Here is a 26,082-nt window from a genome sequence, read left to right as displayed (position 1 = left end):
CCAGCTATGTAAAGAACAACACATACTGAAGGTTTGATTGGATTCTGTTATCTAATCTGATTTTAGATTATTCCTTTCCCTTTTTCAAGATTTAATCCAGTCCAAAAATCTGATCAGTTTACCTTTGAACAACTGGCCTCATAAGATTATAACTCTATAAACAAACCCACATCCAGCAGCTGTCAGCCGGTGTAATATTCATATGAACTGCACATCAATATGACGTATCTTTGTGTTGGTGTAGGGCATTTGATAACAGTGGACTCGGCCTTCTTAAAGGAGCAGGAGCAGGAGCAGGCGGTTCTGGTCAGTCCAACCCTGGAACTGCAGGACTGGAACTGTGTGAGGCTGGTGTACCAGATCACTGGACAGGGTTCCCTGCAGCTCCACCTCAGACCCGACGGAGACAACTTTGACTACCGACTGTGGAGCGCCAACAAAGCCTCTGACAGCTGGCTCATTGCTAGTGTGGACCTGCCAAACACTACCATCCCCTACCAGGTAGGAACAGCTGGCTTACATTCCAGAGCAGTGTTTGTAACACAGACTTTTATCATCATTGGAAAATATATTCCAAGATTGAGGACACCTGTCCCCTTCAGTTAGATCAGAAGGTTGGTGGTTGATCCCTGCCCCTGCAGTCCCATGTCGAAGTGTCCTTGGGCAAGACACAGAACCCTGAGTTTCCCCTGATGCTGCCCCATCAGAGTGTAAATGTGTATGAATGTTTATCTGATGAGCAGGTGGGACCTTGTACGGCAGCCTCGGCCACAGCGTGTGAATGTGTGTGAATGGTTCCTCTATATGTTAAGACTACTATGAGTAGTCTAGAAAAGCGCTATATAAATAAAGTCCATTTACAATACCGCAAGGCCTTCCTGGAGGCCAGTCACAACTGATCATTTAAAATACTGCAGATTGGTAACTAGGAAGAGACAGATTGATCACATAAAAACCAGTTTCAAGATATTGCACTGGTTTCCTCCAAGTGGCTTGTGGGTAATTTGGGACAGGCCTTCCGATTGGTTCAGGGGTTAAACCAACAGTGCAGCTGCTTTTATTTTTACTGCAATACTGCATTATAAACTCTCAATTAAAGTTCTTCAGACACAGATGTATGTTATGGGCTGTAGTATCAAGGTAGTTGCATTAGTTTGTATGTATGTGTGTGTGTCTGTACACACACACACACACACACACACACACACACACACACACACACACACACACACACACACAAGTCCATCCATGCATACATACATGTATGTGTGTATGTGTGTATGTATGCATGTGTGAATGTATGTATGTATGTATGTATGTATTTATGTATGTATGTATGTATGAATGTGTGATTGTACAGTATGTATGTATGTATTTATGTGTGTGTATGTATGTATGTATGTGTGTGTATGTATGTATGTATGTATGTATGTATGTATGTATGTATGTATGTATGTATGTGTGTGTATGTATGTATGTATGTGTGTATGTATGTATGTATGTGGATGTATGTGTGTGTATGTATGTATGATGTGTGTATGTACAGTATGTATGTATGTATGTATGTGTATGTAGATGTATGTATTATGTATGTATGTATGTATGTGGTGTGTGTGGTGTGTATGTATGTATGTGTGTGTATGTATGTATATATGTATGTATGTATGTATGTATGTATGTAGTAGTATGTATGTGTGTGTATGTATGTATGTATGTATGTGTGTATGTACAGTATGTATGTATGTATGTATGTATGTATGTGTGTGTGTATGTATGTATGTATGTATGTATGTAGTGTGTATGTGTGTGTGTGTGTGTGTATGTATGTAGTATGTATGTATGTATGTATGTGTGTATGTATGTATGTATGTATGTATGTATGTATGTATGTGTGTGTGTGTGTGGTGTGTGTGTGTGTGTGTGTATGTGTGTGTGTGTGTGTGTATGTATGTATGTATGTATGTATGTATGGTATGTATGTATGTATGTATGTATGTATGTATGATGGTATGTGTGTGTGTGTGTGTGTGTGTGTGTGTGTGTGTATGTGTGTGTGTGTGTGTATGTATGTATGTATGTATGTATGTAGTATGGCAATATGATGGCTTGTGGCTCGGAGGAAGGGTCCCCCCCTCAATCACAAGTTTGCAGGTTCGATCCCAGGCTCCTCCGGCTTCATGTCAAAGTGTCCTTGAGAACTGAAACCTAATTTGCTCCCCAGTTGCTGTGTGTGTATAACTGTCTACTGCTCCTAATACGTGGTCTGGGTAGTTGAATTTCACTACATTGCACTGTGTGCATGGGTTTTATTTTCTGTTAAGCAGATTGTGTTTCCTTTAGAATGACGTGTTATATAAATAAAGTTTTACTTGTTAATCTAAATTTAAAGAAAGCTGCCCTTCCTTAAATACAGGGTGAGTTTGAGGCCGAGGCCCACAAGAACTATTAAAGAATCGATGATGTCATCTCAGCCTTCTAGCTTCCTTATTGTCAACCAGAGCACTAAACTCCTCCATGCAGTCTGCTTTGGGAACAACTTTTAAAGTTAATATACGGAAAGAATAGATGGTGCAATGCTTTCAAGTTAAAACTCTGTAATGGAGACTGTGAGGTTGTTTATGTGCCATGTTGAGTTATAAAGGGAAAACAGAACTACATCATGTTGGTATGGCTGACTGTCATCCTAAATAACTAAAGTAGGGCTGCAGACCAGTGTTTATAGCAATACTGGCCAGTGTGCTCTAATGCACTCATCTGTCTGCGGGCAGATATGAACTCATTTACAGTTTGTGTACAGTTTGTGTACAATTTTCAGTCATTCTTTAGATTTGCGTTTTACATAACGATGTGATGTTTGATGTGATATAATAATACAATCACGCCAGAGCATTTCTTCCCCTATCCCAGAAAAGACAAACAGCATAGCCTGACCTTGCTCCAGCCCTGACACAGCGCTGTGATAGATCTGTAAATATGAAATATATCACACTCATTCCAAAGTCTCTGCAGTGGAAACCAGTGAGTCAGAGATTTGATTTTAAAATACTTCTACTGCTTTACAAATCCACTGGACTAAGACCAAATGATATATCTGACCTGGTTCTCCTCATGAACCTTCCTGTGATTCAGGCTATCTGTTCCTCTTGATTATGTCCAAATGCTTCACATACATCCCCAGTCAGCGGTGTTGTACCCAAGTCTCACCCGCCCACCCACGCACACATGACCTGAGGTGTTTAATCCCATAGAAAGGTAATGGAATGTGGAAAGGGACTAATTAAATTTATTCAGGTTACAGAGCTCCATAAGTACAAATTTACTGAAGTACAAAAGTACATAAAATTACTTCAGAACAATTCAGAGGGAAATCTTCACTATAAGAAAAAGAATGCATAAAAAAACAGATGATGTCCTGGCAGAAAATTACCTTTCCAGTTAAATTTACAGACATTTCTGTTAATCCCATAAAGGAAAATTCTGTTGATTTACATTATATCCTTCGTACCTTCAAATGGATATTTCTTTTCCAAATCCCCCAAAAATCTTAAATCAAAATACCTGTTAAAAATGGACACAGAAAATTCTTTCAAATTCACACAGTATATTATTCCGTTATTCCACAAACTCTTTTAACAGTGTTGTGCATTTGACTATGTCGTTACTAAGATTTTACAATATGATAAATAAAGAAATATGATGCACTGTTATAGTTTAACTCCCGTCAAATGCTGCCTCCACACAATGCATCAGTAATAATGAACAATTAATATCATATAAAATAGTAGCCCCTAGAACTGACATGTGCGATGCCCTGAATGCCCCACAGTGATATCACAGTGGTGGCGGGGATGTGACATGACTCAATATGATTTTAGTGTTGTGTAATCTGATCTGATGAGATAACTGTGACATGGCATGGAGTGACAGCCGTGTGGCGTGACGTAATATTGGAACCGTCTGTTTTTCCTCCCTCAGGTTTTGTTGGAAGGTCGACCTGGACCGGACTCAGGGAACAACGTGGCCATCTTTGAAATTCACATTGTTCCTGGTTTCTGTATAGGTCAGTGGGTTATATCAACTGGAACCAGTCCTCCAATCCATGCAACAATACTATATGTTGTTTGTTCCTACCCTCTAATATCAACCACAGGCTTATATCTAAACCACAAAACAGCGCTTTCGGACTTTTAAATTGGTCCCAGTTTGGTCTGGTTTAGGCACCAAAACTACTTTGTTAAGTTTGGAAAAATTACATTACATGTCATTACATTCACCTCCTGGTTACACACCTGATGCAGAACGGTACGTAGCTCTAATTGTTCGTTAAAGTAAAAAAAAACTAAAAACATTTCCGAGTGCACTTGAAGGCAGCTTCATTTCACAGGAGAGAGAAAAAGAAAAGAGACCAGCGAGGCTGTCACTTAGAAACCAATCAACCATAGATAGCTACAACGTTTTTGAATTGATTCCCATCTTCTGTTATTGTTTGTAATGAGAAAACTTGGATTTCACAAATTTCAGTAATACAGTATGTTGTAAAACTGTCTGAGCATGCGCGACTCAAATCTGCACTTGCCTCACATACAGAGGGTGGCAGAGACATAGCGAGTGTTTTGTTGTTGCAGGAAATGTTCAGTTATTACACAAGGCAGCTCTTTGTTTTTCACCCTCATAGTGTTTTTCTTGTGGCAGAGATAGAGGCAGTGATGGTTCCTGTTTCCTGTACGGGACTCTCAGAACGCCTCAAACCAGAGCTCCAAACACACAGTCTGATCTCAGGTTACATGACTGGCCACTGCAGTGTGACGTGAGGTTGCATTTCTCCAAGAGTCGGCCTCAACTTTTTATCACAGGCCCGCTGCATTTTTGCGTATGTCCCCCCCAGTCTCAATGCACCACAACCGTTCAAAATCAAGGAAAGACCTGTGTTTTTGCCGATGTCTGATGGCTGATGTGGGCTGTCTGAACATGACCTAATACTTCATGTACGTCACCTTCCTTCCTGCTTTGCTCCCTTAATAACTACTACAGCCACTAAGGGCACTGCCATCATAAACATTAATATGGGTCCCAATCGCTGCTTGACCAAGCAACCTATGGGAGTGTTTTCTGGGAAGAGGACAGCCTCATCAACTGAAGTGTTTCACCTTTAATGGAAAGTCTGATAGGAAACTGTATAAACAATATTTATTCATACAAATATTAAGGTTAAGATTGAGTAAGGACTAATGGTTGTCTTTGCTGTTCCTATTGCCAGAGTGTAACTTTGAGGAGCATCACCTGTGTGGCTACAGTAACAGCTGGAACCCAAACGTCAACTGGTACGTCGGGGGGAGTGTGGCCAGAGAGTCCAACCTGCTGCTAAACCACACCACCAACAACCAGAGAGGTACACACACACAGACACACACAGACACACACATGATCATTATGTTCGGAACTGTCCAAACACATATTTCTGCCAAAATATGGCTAAATATACAGCGTCCCCTTGTCACCAGTGTGGTTAGCTGTTTACGTCTGCAGTTCCCAACTGGTTGTTATTGGGCGGTATGCCGAGGCCGCGCTGACGCCTGACTGCTGCATCTGACAGGCCGGCAGCCACAGTGTTATTTTTTTCACACTAGTAACAATTTTTATGTGTTATGACCTGGCTAAAATTTATGATAAAATGTGGAGAACACACGTTTGCTCAATTACATCAAATGTATTTAAATAAAGAAAGGGAAACGTGCCATCAGTTTTTAAGTAATGTGTGTAGTGTATGCATATGTGTAGGTGTAGCGATGTCACGGAGGGAGAGAGGAAGAGAGACTGCCCAGGCACTGAAATTTATGGACATGTGAGCAATCAGTTCATCCTGGTGTCAATCATCAGTCCTTATTAGCCAACCCCCAGATCCTAGCAACCAAAGGGACTTAATAGGTTTTGAGGCCTATGAGCCATCACATGTCATATGTCATATTTTAGGCTCATACCTGCATCATAGCAGCCCACCTGCAGTCTTTTGAAAGAGCTAACATGTTAAACATGTTTATTAGCAACTCAAAAGAGTTCATACAGATCACTATTGACGTGAACATCCTACGAACCGGACAGTGTAACATCTCCTATTGCATAATCAGATATATTCTGTCGTCCATCCCCATGACTCTACTTTGCTTCAGCAAGATACTGCCTGGACATTTAACTTCATGTCAAATATTCTTTCTTTATTTCTGTGACAGAATGGCTCTGTGATGACACGCCGTTTAACATTTTCCCATTTGATCCCCTAATATCACTACATACTTTACACTGTTTAATAAGTTCTTTTTCTGTCTAATGACAGCAGGACTTACATCCCACATCAGGTTCACTTTCAGGTTCATACTTGTAGCTTGGGCTAGAACATATTAATGCTTTAATGTTCCAAAACACTTTCATGTTCTTATACTTTCTGTCTGAATATACAGATTTAGTTGTGATTGTAGATCGGTTGAATATTAATAAGATATTACTGTTGCCTTTAGATAAATAACTTGAACCAGGCAAAATCCTATTGAAATTCCAAATCACACTCACAATCTAGGTGGATTACATAATATTTCCACGTCTACCAGTCCATCCAGCTGCACATAATGGCTCTGTAGTTTGACAGTCCGTTTACATGGATTGATGGTTCTGGAGACAGTGTCTGTAATCAGGGAGGCGCGCTGGCCTGGGAAATGAACAGCTGTGTTGTTTGGTTGGGGTGAAGACGTGCAGGTTTGGACCTCGTGGCTCTCCATCTCTGCTTTATATGTTTAAAAGCAACTCAATGCAGTCTGTAACGCACCTCTGTTTAATCTCCAAAACCTGATGGATGATTGTCTGAGTCACTACACATGAGTCAGTGAAACGATCCGTTTTTCACACACTTCCTGTAAATTCATGATGTTATGTTCTGTGCCGAGGCTTCAGAGCGCGTGCCGAGACATCCCGGAAGTTGTCCATGAAGCGCGTATCGAGGCTTGCATCGTCCAACCATCCAGCTTTGTCCCCTTATACAGTATCAGGTCGCAGGGGCAGCAGCTGTAGCAGGGGACCCCAAACTTCCCTGTCCCGAGCCACATCAACCAGCTCCGACAGGGGGATCCCGAGGCGTTCTCAGGCCAGGTTGGAGATATAATCCCTGCACCTAGTCCTGGGTCTTCCCCAAGGCCTCCTCCCAGCTGGATGTCCCTCCACCCAGGAGGCATCCTTACCAGATGCCCGAACCACCTCAACTGGCTCCTTTCGAAGCGTCGTTTTTGACAAATTACGTCATTGATGACAGTCAAAGCCGCGCTGCCCGTCCGTACCATGTGACTGGTTCAGGAATCGTTTTGAATCTTCACCCCGGTTTTATCACACATCCATGATCAACATGAGCACATTCCACGCCCTCATCCCTGTTAAACCACTGCCACTTTCCAGTGCTAGAATGCTAACATCGCCCCTCCTCCTTTTATATCATGACTGAAAGAACACATTTTTCATAGCTGCATTCCTCTCACAAAAAGGTCTTTATTATACAGTTATGTCAATGTTACTATACGACCTGGGGCAGCTGTGGCTCAAGTGATCAGAGCTGCCTACCGATTGAGAGGTTGGTGGTTCAGTCCTCAGCCATGGAGTCCCATGTCAAAATGTCCTTGGGCAAAACACTGAACCCCCAAGTCTCCCCCCCCCCCCGAGTTGCTGTGATTGATGATATGTGTGAGTGTATAGCTGACGAGCAGGTGGCACCTTGTACGGCAGCCTCGGCCACAGTGTATGAATGGTAAAGGTGAGCTTTGAAGAGTCTTAAAGACTAGAAAGACGCTATATAAATACAGTCCGTTTACACCAGGAAAATAAACACTTTATTTATATAAATGGATTAAAGGAGACAGGGAAATAAAAGATTGTTTTGGTACTTGTGGATGTGGCCTTAGTCTTTACTGGCGCAAAAAAAAGTTAACACCGTCTCTGATACAGTGTCTCACAGACCACTTTGACCAACAGGAAGTGTTGTGTTCTATATTTTCCACTACTCCAGGCCACTACATGTATGTGGACTCGATGTACGCCAAGCACTTCCAGGAAGTAGCCAAGCTGACCTCGCCCATGACCACGGCGCCCATGGCCGGCTGCCTGTCCTTCTACTACCACAGAGACCAGGAGAGGGGAAACATCTTCTCAGTGTTCACCAGAGACCAGCTGGGCCACTACGAGGAGATCTGGAAGCCAGAGGTGTACGCTACCGCCGGCTGGACTCAGGTCAGCGTGGACATCAAGGCCCCGCACCCCCTGGAGGTCAGTACCGGAGCCAGCACTCACAGTAGGCCGGCTTCATATCGATGAAAAGGCAAATCAGTTTCAGGGATAGGATGTCACTGAGTACATCAATCATCTCGCTTTACTACAACTCATAGTCTGAGAAGGATTTGTGTCTTTCTTGGCTTGTGGACAACGTAGGTGTACGGAGGATTTAAGAGTCCTTCTTCAAGAAAGTATTACATTTTTCATTAAAAAAAATCTATTTCCCAATACATTGCTAGTGGTCATTTTGGTTTCCTTTATAGTCGGTTTGTGTCCCTTTGTGGTTGTTTTGCGTCTCTTTTTCACATCATTTTGGACCAAAATTAACTCCATATGTGTGTCTAAAACATTGGAAAAGCTAGAGCAGATCATAAATAAATAAAAAGACCAAAGACAAAACTTGCTAAAGACTACAATCTACAGTGACAAAATCTGAAGAAAAGCCTTTTAGTTGCGTTCATTTAGTCTAGGTGCAGCCTAAATCGGCTCTGGTGCTGCACCTAAACCTTATGATGGCAGGGAAAACCCTGGACAAAATTCATATGTAGTGTGCTGAGTGGACAGACTCGCCCACATGCACTCCGCTCCTCTGTGGCTTTCCACTGCATTTTCAAACGTGTATTCTTCTTTGTGACTCCACGGTTTTCCTTTCCTTGTGCGTTCAGCCAGAACGCCTCCCACAGCCTGTGGAAAGAAAGCTTGTGTAACAGTACAAACTGGGTCAGTTCCTCCTGTCCAACTGAGCCGAGACTCGTACAGAGCTTTTCCATTAAGCAGCGCTCCGCTGACTACCCCATGTACCTACTCTACACTGATGTCACTGTTTGGCTTCTACAGCTGTCTTTTCTATCAGTACATGTCATCCATTCACCATGTCTTATAACATCTCATTTGAAAGAGCTGTTAAACAAATCCAAATTTTGCTGTACAATTAATTGTCCCAGAAATACTTACAGCATATACACAGTAACTAATGACTTAGTTGTCAAATGTATTTATACATTTACCACTTGTTTACTTAAGTGTTATAATTCCCAGGATCCATCTTTTGGTTGTATCACTGTCATGTGACCCAGATAATGTAATAACATTATCACAGCCCATGAAGTAAAGCACGCCTCTTTATTATCAAGTCATGTTGTGTTTTTCTAACTGTATCCCCTGTTGGCAGTTTGGAATTCATAAACAATCGTGCATCTTAGCTAATGTTAGCAATTACGTTATTGCAAAATGTAATAACTCTTAAAGACCCCCTGACAGAGAATGTTCTCAGGATAAATTGGTCTCAGACTTAGACATTGGTCAGTGATGAGCAATCATGTATGACTTAGACTCAGCAGTCATAAATCACTGGGTACCCATCTGCTAATGGTTACTGTGTGTGTGTGTGTGTGGGTGGTGTGGTGTGGGGTGTGTCTGTGTGTCTGTGTGTGTCTGTGTGTGTGTATCTGTTTGTATGTGGGGGGTGAGTGTGTGTGTGTAGTGTTTGTATATGTGTGTGTGTTTGTGTTATGTTGTGTGTGTGGGGTGTGTGTGTGTGTGTGTCGGGTTTTTTGTGTGTCTGTGTGTGTGTGTGTTTTGGGGTATATCTGTTTTGTGGGGTGTGTTTGGGTGTGGGTGTTATGTATATGTGGTGTATGTGTATGTGTATGTGTGCGTGTTTTCTTTGAGTGTCTGTGGGGTTGTGTGTGTGTGTATATCTGTTTTGTGTGTGTGTGTGGTGTGTGTGTGTGTGTTATGTATGTGTGTGTGTGTATGTGTGTGTGTTCTTTGTGTGTCTGGGGTGTGGTGTGTGTGGTATATCTTTTTTGTGTGTGTGTGTGTGTGTGTGTGTGTGTGTGGTGTTCCCAGGTGGTGTTTGAGGTGGCCTTAACAGTGCCAGAGGTGGATACGTGGCCATAGATGACATCTCCTTTTCTCCTGAATTCTGCCACACTGACACAGGTGATTTAGATTGGCTTATCTCTCCTATTACTATTATATACTATATTACTATTTTTTTTCTTGTTTGTGTCTAAAAGTGGATGTGTTCAAGGAAACTGAGTTAAACACAGACACTGATGGATGCAAATTTAATTTCTATTATGAATAATGCAAATTAGGGTAGGAACAAGAAACTAACCATAGGTCCCAACTTCTTTCTACCCATAATATACTAACATGAACAATATTATTTAAGTTGCTTATTTGTTGTTGACAATCTCGTCTCTATTTCTTTTTTATTGCTTATAAGTTTCTGACTTTACAGTCACCTGGCAACCAGCATCCTGGAGGTGAATACAACCAGCAACTGCTGGGACAACATCTTGGGAGAATCATAGCTTTCTGCAATCTGCCTATGGCCACTTCATACCTGCACCTTGTTATGTAATTATGATGGCAAATTGTGCACGGCGGCCTCGCGTTTGAATAAGCACCGCTTTTCTGTGAAGGTCAGACCTGTATAACTTCTGTTACTCTTCCAACACTGCTCAATTCTGGAAGAAGAGAATTACTTTATCAATGCCCAGGGGGACAATTCCATTATTCTCATTATTATTTTACAAACATGCACACAAACATGCAGTTTGGGGGATGTCAGAGTGCTGCTCAGTCCTCGTTGACTGAGCTACTGCTGCCCCCATGTGACTGAATGCTGTCACATTAACGGCCAGACCACAACAGGGTCCCTACATACAGAGAATACTCCAGTGAACCTAATTCTATCTACCTATGTTTCCGTGGGGTCTTAAAAAGTCTAACATTTCTTAATCTCTATCTTTAACCTCCATTGAGTTACATTACCTCGCGTAAATTGACGCTGTAACAAGTACTATGAAAGTGCAAAAATCCACATAAGGAGGTTCGTCGGGGGGGGTGGGTGGATGGATGAAACACAGGACTTTCACCCAGGAGACCGGGGATCGTGTCCCATGCGTCCCGTTTCCTAAAATCGCCTACCCCGTTCTTCTTTTCCTGAACTCACTGTAGCTTTCTTCTTGCAATAAGATGTTTTCCCCACTATAACACAGCAAGAGGCAATGACACGCCACTGCGCACGCCCGCTGTATACAGCGTAGACATACACTGTACGCGGAGAGCTCAAAATGAGAACAGATCACACGCCACTTGGATTAAGAAAGTTTGCGTGTATATTTACGCAAATTCATGAGGTCACTTTGTGTCTTTCTTTCAAATTCAGCGATACTTGCCTTAAAATCTTTAGAGCTTGGTTAAAGTCAGTTGCAATTTAAAGTCTACTGCTTTTATGCAAGAAAGCAATTCTTTATGTGACTCTGCATTTCCTTTTCTTTTTTCGATGTCGTGATATACAGCAGGCCTTACATTTAATTCATACTGGTCTTAAAAAGTCTTCGATTGGACTTGCAGAAATCCTGATCTATAACATTGGCTTGTGATGCAAATATGAATCAAACGAGAATACCCATAAGGTAAAACTCTTTGGTTGTAGGCATTTCATAATCTGTCTAATACATGTCAATATTAACATTTACATTTACAACATTAGACTGTGGAGACGTGGCCAGAGACCCAACGATGAATCTCCATGTCCATGTTTATGTATTTTCTAATGGTGTTATACCATGCAACACTCTTAACGTTATCAAGCCAGGTTCCTATTAGAGATGTTGTGTTTTGTGTTCCAGAGCCGACCTTTGACCCCTCTATCGCCAGCTGTGACTTTGAGAACGGGCTGTGCCTGTACTACCAGGAAACGACGGAGAGTAAGGTGTGGAGCAGAGTCACAGTCAAACCCAACGCCTACAGGATAGGAGACCATACCACCGGAGCAGGTGAGTCCCCTCCACATGCTCATCCGTGGCTGCTATGCTTTACATTTCTGTTTCTCACCTTAAAGAGCTTTATTGGCATGAAAAGACATGGCATATATTGTCAAAGCAGATAACTTATACATAAAAGGAAATTAACAATAACTGGCAGCATAAACTATAACATGAACACCAATTCATGAAGTACTTATAAAGGCTTTCTGTGTTTATCTGTACATTGACACTAAACTTGTCATGATCTAGACTCCACATATTCTTTTTTATTTCACATGAATCATGATCCATATCTATAGGTAGGCTACTGTGCAAACGTTTTAGGCCGGTGGGAAAATATGCTGTAAAGTAAGAATGCTGAAGAATGCTAAGTTGTGCTGAAATATGGATTTTTGGAACTTGTTCCACTCTTATTATACAGTATTTGTTCCTTGAAAATGGACACCACGGAAAGACATTCTGTTTCCTCACTGCCTCAGGATGGACAGGGAGTGTCCATCCAGTGTTATTTTACACATTGTTTCACTGTCCTTAACGCTCCTGTTGTCCTCAGGTCAAATTTGACCCCTTTAAAAAAATTCTATATCTGAAATATGGCTTTTTAACCGAATTACCACCAAAAAATGGATGCAATGGATGCAAATACAACTGATCACTTTCATTCCCGACTAATCTCTGATCTTAACTATTAGTCAAAATAATTCACAATTCCTGCTTTTTTGACTCAATTATTAGGTATAATTCTATATAAAAGAGGGTTATTGACCATTCCAAAAAGTAGTGTAGAACTAGTGGTAGTAAGGTGGTGCTAGTGAAAACTCAAAGTCTGGAGGACTCGGGAGGACAACAAAAGGGTTAAACACATTGTCATTGAACATAAAAACCTCGGCTGTTAATTATGTTCTGGGTCTTGTCTTTCTTAGGCTGCTTCCTCCTGGCCAACACACGTTTCACCGCGAGGCCCGGCTATGTGGGTCGGCTTCACGGTCCCTTCCTACCAGGGAACCACAAATACTGCGTGAGGTTCTACTACATGCTTCATGGATTTCGGAAAGTGGACAACGCTCTGGTTCTTTACATTTATGATGAGAACAATGTGGCCCAGGAGAAGGTGTGGAGCCTGGCGGACACGTCCTCGGCTGTGTGGACTGAGGTGGAGATCACCTACATGAAGCCCATGCTTTCCAAGGTATGAAGCATTACATGGCTGATGTGTGCGGACGTTAGGCCTTGAAAGTCTTAAATTGAAGTATTGTTTTCTAGGGCTTAAAAAACTTTCAATGTCCATGTAACACTACCTTTAATTCTTCTGCCAAGCTGTATGATGGGTTATTTTTATTCTTTGGTTTTGTACTTCTTTCTTTTTTTAGTCCAAATATAATTTGTTGTATATTCACCGATTATTATTAATCCATTTTGCTTTTATTCAATTCAAATACATTTCGTCATGTTGTGACTCTGCATTTTGTTATGCTTTTATGTCAGGATATAGGTCTGACTTTTCATTTATAATAGTCTTCAAATGCTCTTAAAAAATCTTAAATTTGACTTGGTGAAACCTCCAGAAACGGAAATGGATGGATTGATGAATGCATGGATGGATGGATGGATGAGTTAATGGCTGCATGGATGGATGGATGGATGGATGGATAAGTGCAAGTATGCATGGATGGATGGATGAGTGGATTTATGCATGTATGGATGCATGATGGATGGATGAGTGGATGAATACATAGATGGATGCATGGAGGGATGGATGCATGGATACATTGATAAATGGATACATGTACGGATTGTTGCATGGATGGATGGGTGAGTGGATGTAAACATGGATGCATGGATGCATGGATGCATGGATGTATGGATGGATGGATGCATGGATGGATGGATGAGTGGATGGATGCCTGGATGGATGCATGGATGGAGGGATGCATGGATGAGTCTGATAAGGGTTGAGGTTTTAGTCTTTTTCTCTGTTTCGCAGCTAGTGTTTGTCAGCATATGTAAGAACTTCTGGGAATGTGGCCTGACAGCCATTGATGACATCACTGTCAGCCTGGGGGACTGTCAAATCACAGCAGGTAAAAGACTCACTGAGACATACACGGACAACTATTGTATTGTCCTTAAAGTCCCCTAAATGTCACATTCTTTTCTCAGATCAGGTCAGTGCAGAACAGTCATATCTGCCAGTTCTCCTAACAAGGCAGAACTAACTGGAGTACCCTGGCTGTCAGCTGGAGTACTTTGTTGTGAAGCAGCAGTAGTATGAAATGTGTGGTTAGCATTAGCATTGAATTTATCCAGCTGCAGGAGAGCAGCCAGTACACAGTGAGACTGATATCCAACAGTAACACTGGATTACATGCATTGTTTCCTGTTCATGTCTCGTGTGTGTGGGGGTAATTTAATTCAAGTGTGGTAATGGCGGACTCTGCCATAAACAGTCAAATCTAGTTTATGGAGAGATAATTACTGAATGTAAAGACAAAATATTTGACATATATAAAAATGTTGTGAAATGAATAGTATCAGAAAAGGGGTTTGATGTTATTAAAAATCTCAAGAATTCTGACTGTATTATATGGCCATAAAGGGGAGGAGATCAGGAAAGGAAAGGAAAGAGGCACAGGTGGACTTTCATAACAAAGTAATCATTAGTGGAGGCACACTGGAGTCGGGGGGTCCTTTATTACAAAAAGCCGAGACATTTTATGAGAGGAGGATTCTGTATTCCACTGAATTTACAGTTCACAGAATTTGTGACACAACAGCTCAGATGGGATGTACACAAGCCTCAAAGAGGGTTGATTTTGGAAAACAAAGTGACGTCAGACATAGTGAACACACACGCTAACGTGTCCACGTCACTCTCAGAATGAAGTACACACATTACAGTGAGACCTTTTCACCTTGCTCACCATCTGTTTGCGCCGCAGGCCCCCTCCCAGGCCGGTGTAACTTTGAGAGCGGAGTCTGTGGCTACATCCAGGATAAGAAAGAAGACAAAGCCGACTGGCTGCGAGTCCGAGGACACACTCCCACCTCCTATACAGGGCCCACAGGAGACCACACTACTGGGGTGGGTGAGTCATTTCCTCATAAATTCAGAGGTCATACCCTCATATGAAGACTGGATGGAACCCTGTGTGTGATGGGACACTAGAAGTACTAGTACATTCCACTTTTTTGAAAATCATCTATTCATATACAGTGAGGGTAAAAAGTAGTAACTGAAGCTGTCAGATGAATGTAGTGGAGTAACTAAAGTAACTAGTAACTAGTAACTAAAGCCGTCAGATGAATGTAGTGGAGTACCTAAAGTAACTAGTAACTAAAGCTGTCAGATGAATGTAGTGGAGTAACTAAAGTAACTAGTAACTAGTAACTAAAGCCGTCAGATGAATGTAGTGGAGCAGGGGTCTCAAACTCAACTTACTTGGGGGCCGCTGGAAGTAGAGTCTGGGCTTGGCTGGGCCGCATCAAGTATTCCAAAAAAAACAACTATTTCCTCCAAACAGGGCGCGGAACTGCCGGTGCTTTAAGCCCCTAGATCTGATATGGTTGGTGAATTTCACAACAACAGACATCACATTGTCAAACCATCAGGCATTTGCCGCAAAGAGTACTTAGCTAGCTGACAACGGTTACGCCGCTGTCACGAGACTACGGTAGCCCATAAGGGACAAACGCAATGACAAAAGTTTCAGAACGCGCGGGCCGCACTAACATTTAACTTGATGTCAAGTTGGGGGCCACAAAATATCATCCCGCGGGCCGCAATTGGCCCCCGGGCCGCGAGTTTGAGACCCATGTAGTGGAGTAACTAAAGTAACTAGTAACTAAAGCTGTCAGATGAATGTAGTGGAGTACCTAAAGTAACTAGTAACTAAAATAACTAGTAACTAAAGCTGTCAGATGAATGTAGTGGAGTAAAAAGTAGAATATTTCTCTCTGAAATGTAGCGCAGTAGAAGTACAAAGTGGCATTAAAAGAAAAGACTCAAGTAAAGTACAGTTGAGTACCTCAACATTTGGACTGAAGTACAGTACTGGAGTAAATATACTTAGTTACAGTCCACTGCTGGAGCTGTGTACTCATTTCAGTCGTATTCTGTTCTTCTGTGTGTGTCGTAATTTTGCAGATGTGATAACAAGTCCCCCCCCCCCCCCCCTCCAGGTTACTTCATGTACATTGAGGCGTCTCTCATGCGTCCCGGACACAAGGCTCGGCTGCTGACCTCAGACCTGCGGGGCGCCTCGTCCCCCCAGTGTTTGATCTTCTACTACCACATGCACGGATCTGGCACCGGCATACTCAACGTGCTCCTGCGCCGTAGCAACAGAGAGCAGGACGCGTTGCTATGGAGACGCCGCGGAGAGCAGAGTGTCAGCTGGATGAGGGCGATGGTGGACTACCACTGTGATGTCAGACACCAGGTACAGGACATCCATCCATTCACCCATCCATCCATCCATTCATCCATTCATTCATCCATCCATCCATCCATCCATCCGTTCGTTCATTCATTCATTCATCCATCCATCCATCCATCCATCCATCCATTCATCCATCAATCCATTCATCCATCCATCATACATCCATTCCTTCATCCATCCCTCCATTCATCTATCCATCCATCCATTCATCCATCCATCCATCAATCCATCATCCATTCACTCATTCATCATCCATCCATCAACCATCCATCCATTCTTTTAGTCATTCATTCATTCATCCATTCAACCATCCATCCATCCATCCATTCATTCATTCATTCATTCATCCATCCATCCATGGGTTTTTCCTCAACACTGTTGCACTAAATGCTTACTCTTGGGGGAATTACTAGACTTGTTGGGACCTAATTATAGAGTGTGGTCTAAAACTGTAAAGGGTTTTGAGATAACTCTTGTTATGATTTGATAATACAAATAAAATTTTATTGAATGGTTACCTGCAGCCGTGAAACAAGCTGTAGTCTAACCCTACAGGACAGATGTTCATCATCAGGTAGAAACAAGCTGTAATGTTACCCTACAGGACAGTGTTCATCATCAGGTAGAAACAAGCTGTAATGTTACCCTACAGGACAGATGTTCAGCATCAGTTAGAAAACAAGCTGTAATGTTACCTACAGGACGATGTTCAGCATCAAGTAAAAACAAGCTGTAATGTACCCTACAGGACAGATGTTTATCATCAGGTAGAAACAAACTGTAAAGTTACCCTACAGGACCAGTGTTCAGAAACAGGTAGAAACAAGCTGTAATGTTTCCTAAGGACAGAATTTTAGCATCAGGGAGAACAAGTGTGTCTAAACCCCCACAGGACAGATGTTTAGCAAAGTAGAAAAAAGCTGTGTCTAACCTACAGGAAGAGTCAGTCGGTAAAAACCAAGGGGGCCCCTCCCCCCAAAAGGGGGAAAACAGTTGTTAAGGAACCCACAGGAACAGGGGTCAGCAGGTAAAAACCCCAATGTAGTCCCCCCATACAGGACAAATTTTCACCTTTCCAAAAAAAACCCTTTATTTAAACCTACACCCCAATGGTTCGCCTTTCAGGTTAAAAACCATGCTTAATTTACCCTCGGGACAATGTCATAAAACCCAGGGGAAAAAAACCCCGGAATTTTTCCCCCCTACCCACGGGGAATGTTCACCCTTTCAGGGAAAAACGCTGAAAAGGGACCCTACGGGAAAAACCCAAATTTTTAAGCATGGTGACACAAGCGGGAAAGTTAACCCTCCCCCAAAAATTTCACACCCATTAAAAAACAATTAATTTACCCTCCAGGGAAAAAGATGTTCAAAAATTCCCTTTGGGGGGGAAAAAGCTTGTTACCCAAAGGATGTTCTTACAAGAAAAGGGTTTAGAAACCGGGGTAGTTTTAAACAACAAAAAAATTGTTTTTCGGCAAGTGAAAAATGGCCGTAAAAGGTTAACCCTAAAGGACAAAAGGTTCACAAAGGTAGAAAAAAAGCTTTTAGTTACCCCCCAACGGGGAAAGATTTCATCATAAAGTAGAAACAAGCGTTTTTAAACCCTACAGGAAGTGTTCAGCATGGGTAAAAAAAGCGTAATGTTCCCCTCCCGGAAAAATGTTCGCTTTAAAGGAAAAAACCCAAGCGGGAAATCCAAACCTCAGGACAGAGTTCATCATCAGGAAACAACGGGGAATGTTACCCTCCGGACAGGGTAACATCAGGGAGAAACAAGCTGTAAGGTTATTTTTACGGGGAAAAATTTCCCAGCATCGGGTTAGAAAAAGCTTGTCAAACCCCAAACGGGGGAAAGGGATTTTCACATGGAGAAAAAAGCTGTGGTCCCCCTTACAGGACAAGGGTTCAATCGGGAGAAAAAAGCTGGAAATTTTTAACCCTAAAGGAAGATTTTCCACTTTCAGGTAAAAGAAAAAAGCTTTTTAATGTTCCCCTACAGGCAGGGGTTAAAGCATCGGGGTAAAAACCAAGCGGAAATTTTAAAACCCTACAGGACAGATTTTCAAAATCGGGGGAGAAAAACAAGCTGTATGTTACCCTACGGGGGACAGATTTTTCATCATCGGGGGAAAAAACAAGCGGGAATGTTACCCTACAGGAAAGAGTTCAGAAATGGGTTTAAAAAAAAAGGGGGGAAAAAAACCCTAAAAAAAAGATGTTAAACATCAGGAAAGAAAAAGCTTTTGTTCCCCACGGGGACGAGTTCGCTTTCAGGTAAAAAACGGGCGGAAATGTACCCTACCGACAGATGTTCAGCATAAAGGTAGAAAAAAAAGTTTGGGGGTTCCCTACAGGAAAAGTGTTAAATCACCCAGGTAGAAAACCCAAGCTTTTAATGTTCCCCACGGGAAAAGTTGTTGCATCGGGTAAAAAAACCCGAAATTTTAAACCCTAGGACGATGTTAAACATCGGGTTTAGAAACAAGCTGTAATGTTCCCTCAGGACAGATTTTCCACATAGGTAAAAAAACAAGCGGGAATTTTCCCCAAAAGGGGCCCGTGTTCGCTCAGGTAGAAACACCCCGTACGCCCCTACGGGGAAAGAGGTTCCATAAAGGTAGAAAAAAACGAAAGTTAAATAAGGACAGATTTTCAACGGTTTAGAAAAAAGCTGAAATGTTCCCTAAAGGAAAGATGGTTAATATCGGGTAGAAACAAGCGGGAATTTTCCCCTACAGGACAGATGTTCAAACGGTGGGAAACAAGGAAATTTACCCACAGGAAGATGTTCACATAAAGGTAAAAAAACAAGAAAAAATTTTAAAACCCTACGGGCGGATTTTCAGCATAGGTAGAAAAAAAAGCGAAAAGTTACCCTACAGGACAGATTTTCGAATCAGGTAGAAAAAAAGGGCGGTAGTCAAAACCTAAGGACAGAGTTAAATCACAAGTAAAAACAAGCTGTGGGGCCAAACCCCTTACAGGACGATTTTCAGATGGGGTAGAAAAATGCTGTAGGGCCCCAGGGGGACGGGTTTCAAAGGCTTTAGGTAGAAACAAGTTTTGGGCCCAAACCCCCGGGGCAGAGTTTTTAAAAAGGAGAAAAAGCTTTTGAAACCTAAAGGACAAGGTTCACCCTCGGGTTAGAAAAAAGCGGAAATTTAAACCCTTTACAGGACAAATTTCAGCAAAAAACCCAAGCTGAAAGGAAACCCTAAGGACAGATGTTCATCATCAGCGAGGAAAAAAACGTAAGGTTTAACCCACAGGACAAATGTTCACATAAAGGAGAAAAAAGCTGAATGTTACCCTACAGGCCCAGTGTTCCCCATGGGTTTAGGAAACAAGTTGGGGTTAAACCTTTACGGGGGACAGATTTTCATCATCAGGGAAAAACCCAAGTGTAGTCCCAACGGACGGGATTTTAAATTCTGGGGGAGAAAAAACCCCGTAGAAACCCTAAAGGACAGAGGTTCATCTCGGGTTTAAAAACAGCGGTAAGTTACCCTACAGGACAGATGTTCAGCTCGGGGTTTAAAAAAAAAAAAGCTTTTAAGGGTTACCCCAGGACAGATGTTCAGCATCAGGTAAAAACCAAGCTGAAATTTTTAACCCAAAAGGGACAAAGGGGTGCACATCAGGTAGAAAAAAGCGGAAATTTTACCCTACAGGCCCGATTCGAACGGGTTAAAAAAAAAGCTGTAATTTTAAACCAAAAGGGACAGATGTTAAACATCAGGTAGAAACAAGCGAAATTAAACCCTTTACAGGACAGTGTTCGGGCATCAGGAAAGAAAAAAAGCTGAAGGGTTACCCCCGGGGACGGGTTTTTCAGCATCGGGTTTAGAAACAGTGTAAGGGTTCCCCTACAGGCCCCAAGATGTTCTTTCATCAGGTAGAAAAACAAGCTTTTAATTTTAACCTACGGGGAAGAGTGCCCCTCAGGTAGAAAAAAGCAAAAAATGTTCCCCTAAGGACAGGTTCCATAGGTAGAAAAAGGGCGGAATGTTACCCACGGGGACGGGTGTTCATCATAGGAGAAGAAACAAGCTGTAATTTTCCCTACGGGAAAGTTTTCCCGCATCAGGTAAAGAAAAAAAGGAAAATTAAACCCCAAAAGGGCCCAGATTTTCACAAAAGGTAGAAACAAGCTGTAGTCAACCCCCACAGGACAGATTTTCATCATCGGGGAGAAAAAAAGCTAAAATTTTACCTACAGGAAAATGTTCACCCATCAGGTAGAAAAAAAACCCGTAATTTTACCCTCCCGGGGACAGATTTTCAAATCAGGGAAAAAAGCTGAATGTTCCCTAAGGAAGTTTGTTCAGAAATTCAGGTAGAAAAAACCCTGAGTTCCCCACGGCAGATGTTCCATAAGGAGAAACAAGCTAAAAAGTTACCCTAAGGACAAAATTTTCCCGGCACAGGTAAAACCCAAGCGGGTGAACCCTACAGGACAGATGTTCACATAAAGGTAGAAAACAAGCTTGGCTAACCTACAGGACAGATGTTCATCATCAAGTAGAAAAAAGCTGTAGCCTAACCCTACAGGACAGATGTTCAGCATCAGGTAGAAACATGCTGAAATGTACCCTACAAGACAGATTTTCAGCATCAGGTAGAAAAGCTGTAGTCTAACCCTACAGGACAGAGGTTCATCATCAGCGAGAAAAAGCTGTAATGTTCCCTACGGGACAAATGTTCAGCATCAGTTAGAAACAAGTGTAGTCAAACCCCTACAGGACAGATGTTCATCTTCAGCAAAAAAACAAGCGGAAATGTTACCCTACAGGAAAAGAGTTCATCATCAGCGAGAAAACAAGCTGTAATGTTACCCTACAGGACAAATTTTCAGCATCAGGTAGAAAAAAGCTGTAATGTTCCCCTACAGGACAGATGTTCATCTACAGGTAGAAACAAGCTGTAATGTTACCCTACAGGACAGAGTTCATCTCAGGTAGAAACAAGCTGTAGTTAACCTACAAGGACAGATTTTCATCATCAAGTAGAAAAAAAGCTGTAGCCTAACCCTACAGGGACAGATGTTCATCATCAGGTAGAAACATGCTGTAATGTTACCCTACAGGACAGATGTTCAGCATCAGTTAGAAACATGCTGTAATGTTACCCGACAGGACAGATGTTCAGCATCAGGTAGACCAGCTGTAGTCCAACCCTACAGGACAGATGTTCAGCATCAGGTAGAAACATGCTGTAATGTTACCCTACAGGACAGATGTTCAGCATCAGGTAGAAAAAAGCTGTAATGTTACCCGACAGGACAGATGTTCAGCATCAGGTAGAAACAAGCTGTAGTCTAACCCTACAGGACAGATGTTCAGCATCAGGTAGAAACATGCTGTAATGTTACCCTACAGGACAGATGTTCAGCATCAGGTAGAAACATGCTGTAATGTTACCCTACAGGACAGATGTTCATCATCAGTAGAAACAAGCTGTAATGTTACCCTACAGGACAAGATGTTCAGCATAGGTAGAAACATGCTGTAATGTTACACTACAGGACAGATGTTCATCATCAGGTAGAAACAAGCTGTAATGTTACCCTACAGGACAGATGTTCATCATCAGGGAGAAACAAGCTGTAATGTACCCTACAGGACAGATGTCAGCATCAGGTAGAAACAAGCTGTAATGTAACCCCGTACAGGACACGAGAATTCAGCATCAGGTAGAAACAAGCTGTAAGTTACCCTACAGGACAGATGTTCAGCATCAGGTAGAAACAAGCTGTATGTTAACCCTACAGGACAGATGTCAGCTTCAGGTAGAAACATGCTGTAATGTTACCTACAGGACAGATGTTCAGCATCAGGTAGAAAAAAGCTGTAATGTTACCCTACAGGACAGATGTTCAGCTTCAGGTAGAAACATGCTGTAATGTTACCCTACAGGACAGATGTTCATCATCAGGTAGAAACATGCTGTAATGTTACCCTACAGGACAGATGTTCAGCATCAGGTAGAAACAAGCTGTAATGTTACCCTACAGGACAGATGTTCAGCATCAGGTAGAAACAAGCTGTAATGTTACCCTACAGGACAGATGTTCAGCATCAGGTAGAAACAAGCTGTAATGTTAATATTGTGACAGAATTGAAGAATCATTAGAAATCTCACCCACACACTGTTCTGTGGATGTTTCCCGCAGATTATATTCGAAGCCATCCGAGGCCCATCACTACGAAGTGATATTGCAATTGATGACATCCATTTTAAAAGGGGACCATGTGAAGGTTAGTATAAAGCTGGCGTTGTTTTTAGGGCTGGGTGTCATTCAAAGATTTTTTAAACCAATTTTTTGTATTTTTGTTCCTGCTTTGACTACGTGAGGCGTCTCTGTGCGACGTAGAGTTTGTCCTGCGTGTCTCTACGACGTGAAACGTTAGACAGCCAATCACAGAAATTATTAGATATTGCTAGAAGCATGATGCTTGTTGATTAGCTCACTAAAGCTGATGAGATTTACTGCTTAGTGAAATTAAATTGTATCTTAAATGAAGTGTCATTTTTTTTATACTATCCTCAATATAAATGTATTGAATAGGTACCCAGTCCTAGTTTTGTGTCTACTACACTGTCAAACTAATGCAAACATTTTACTACATAACAAATAGATATTTGTTCAGTGTCAGTGTTTACGCGATATGATATGCATAGTTTCACGAGAAACTACAATATGTATGTTCTTTTGTCCTCCTCTGCAGATCCTGGTGACATCACTCCATACTCAGGCTTCTCGGAGTATTTTAATGAGATTGAGAACTGAGACTGGCGGGAAAGCCTTTTGGCCGAAATGCTTGGTAGTTTTCCAGAGTTTGGCTGGGTGGCTTTCAGAAGTGTGAATGTGAACAATCCACCGAGACAATTTACAAAGTTGTAGAGCAATGTTTGTGATGCAGTTAAAAATTGGAATTGTATTAAACACCGGGGAATGGTGGGGATTTCTCAATGGGGCAACGCTATGCAACTACATCTCACAACAGTCACACCAAAGGTCCATATAGGCAATGGGCGGAACAGGCTGGCTCACTATCCATCGCTCTCACACACAATGCAAAACTCATACACTGGCATGTAAAGCCTACATGCATCCTTATGTTCATTCAAGCATAATAATATTGCAGGTCTGTTTCTCCCTTCTGGCTTTACATGCAGTCAAGTCTTGATTACATTTGAATCCTTGATTCAATTCATAGCTATACTAGCTTTAGTAAGCTAACGGCTACTAATAGGCCTACTGCTCTTCTTCAGCTAAAACAACGTTTTTGAGCTCCTGTAGGGGAACTCAAAACGGCTCTCACATTTCTTTCCAGAACGTTGCCACTGCCATGTGAAGAAACAGTACACACACACACACACACTTGGTTCTTATGACACTCAAATACACAACCACAATCCAGTGTTAAGGCCTGTTGACACTATGCACAAAAAATCGTACAAATATTTGCCAAAATGACATAGGACAATGAAAATAACTATTTTTGTTACAAAGAAATCTCAATTTTCTGTAACATTAGCGACAACAACAAAGACATAACAACATAACTACAAATTAGTGACGGGACAAACATATGAAATATAAGGGTGGGAAGGGGGGGGGGGATTATTAAGTTATTTCATGATCGTGTTTCCATCTGACATGACATGTGACCTCGGAAAAAACACATGCAGTACATAGAGGGGGGTTGACATCAACACATATATTGTTCCAACACAGATACATTCTAAATAGAGTATTCTTTAACAGAAAAGGATATGATGGAACTGTGACGGGAGCACTCGGTCCAGCAAAAAAAAGTCTATAATAACAAAGGGAGGAAGATGGGTTGTGACTTAAGGAATAACCTTGTTGTGGCCCATAAGCCATTCCCAGCCATATCTGGATACACCAATAAGGGAGAGGCTTTTTCCATCCTTAAAAAGTTTAGAAACTCCTCAAGCCAATTAAACATAGAAATAACCTCAAAACACAAAAACAGCGATATTGTCCTTTAAGCTGGAGATACTGTGGAATCCAACACATCTTCCATCGGGCAAAACAATAAAACTGTTACACAAAACTTGGTCCAACTCGCTGTAGAATAGGCCAGTTGCAGAGCGTTAGTACGCTGTCTCCAAACCAACACGTCCTGTCTGAGACAAAGGCCTTGTTCTCTCTACAGTCCAGTTACATAAAGGGGACCCTCTGCATTACTACACAAATCTACACAATGCACAAAAAACAGCTGCTCCAAATGCATAGGGGTTAAGTTTGGTAACGCTGGGACCCTGTCTGTGGTTTTCAGTCATTATTAATTGGTCATTGAATAGGTCAAGTAATTTATTCCTAACTTCCTCAAACAGTTTCTCATTTTTTTTTTTTTCAACTAAACAGGAGGAGCAATAGGGCCTTTGTTGGGGGTCTATTTTTAGCAGGGGATGAATCCACATTTGGTGTTCTAGTGAGTATTTGTGATTTATTTGACAAAAAGAGGGGATGTAAAATTGACCTAAAAGTCAGATAAGGAAGATTTCTGCTAAGCGAGGTCATGGGTCAGCCTAAATGGGCTTTAAGACTCCGAAATGGAAATATTTATGGAAGGAAAGAAGGAGTGAAAGATATATTTGCAGACGTCGGTGCGTAGTGGCACTGGGCCCTGTGCTGCCATGAGGTTCATCAAAGCACACATCCACACAACACCAGCATGCAACCAAGAAGCATAGGCAATAGACTTTTTATCATCCTTTTATTCAGGCTTCCACAATTGCACTGTTTGTTTTACTTTTATTTACTTCTTTTCTGTACATATTTGTTCATAGTGTCCGATATTTGAATTTGGAAATGGATTGCAAGAGATAGGACGTCAAGGGAATGTGTTTGTTAGGAACACTTAGCCGCTTCACTACGGACAAGTTTCAAGTTTGAATTCCAAAACCATACAATTGGGATGATATTTCTCACATATCTCATCTCACAATATAACTAAGGTTGTGTAGGTTTTGTGCGATTTCACACAATAATTGTTTATATGTTAGTCCCACTGTGACAAAGGATTGGAGTAGCTTTAGTCACAATCTAGGTGCCTACAGATGTTTGTGTCTCTTTCTGTGTATATCCTTTCATCTCTACATCAGTATCTTTTCCGGGCATGGTTTCAGAAAGGTGCTGGATACCTTCCCTAGACTCATCAGCATCATTCAGGTCCTGCAGACCCATCTGCCATATGCTACAAATCTCTGCAAACCTCTGAGTGCATTTAGATGTCCTGTACTGTACATCACCTGTACCCCAGTCGTCCTAGTTAGCCTGCTACATATCATATTCTGCTGACTTGACTTAACCAGGCTGAATGGGAACATGTGGGACATGTTCAATCGTAACACTGCACACCGTTTTGCTACGGTTTCCGTACACTGTAACAATTTTAATTAATTACAATTAGCCAGCAAGTTACAGTGTATTCTTTTCACAGTAAAGGTACTGTACTTCCATTTACAGTATTTGTATGTATTCAATGTAAAATACAAAACATTAAACAACATAAGAT

The 26,082-nt window shown here is 41.8% G+C and overlaps 1 protein-coding gene across 1 annotated transcript in view; it reads left to right on the top strand.

Annotated features, from left to right (window-relative positions):
- Positions 1-24,509, top strand: part of mamdc2a (MAM domain containing 2a) — a 34,859-nt gene extending 10,350 nt beyond the window's left edge. Inside the window, 13 exon segments of the mRNA XM_032516377.1 lie at positions 245-501; positions 3,976-4,060; positions 5,258-5,389; positions 8,042-8,298; positions 10,156-10,171; positions 10,174-10,248; positions 11,952-12,098; positions 13,013-13,278; positions 14,074-14,170; positions 15,029-15,175; positions 16,269-16,528; positions 22,704-22,788; positions 23,260-24,509. Coding sequence (XP_032372268.1) covers positions 245-501; positions 3,976-4,060; positions 5,258-5,389; positions 8,042-8,298; positions 10,156-10,171; positions 10,174-10,248; positions 11,952-12,098; positions 13,013-13,278; positions 14,074-14,170; positions 15,029-15,175; positions 16,269-16,528; positions 22,704-22,788; positions 23,260-23,321 — 1,886 coding nt within the window. The 3' untranslated portion in view covers positions 23,322-24,509.
- Positions 24,510-26,082: the final 1,573 nt, after the last annotated feature.

This window comes from Etheostoma spectabile, chromosome 5 (assembly GCF_008692095.1).
Source record: "Etheostoma spectabile isolate EspeVRDwgs_2016 chromosome 5, UIUC_Espe_1.0, whole genome shotgun sequence".
Classification (NCBI taxonomy): domain Eukaryota; kingdom Metazoa; phylum Chordata; class Actinopteri; order Perciformes; family Percidae; genus Etheostoma; species Etheostoma spectabile.
The sequence above is the reverse complement of the archived record's forward strand: the minus strand, read 5'-3'. Positions and strand labels throughout refer to the sequence as shown.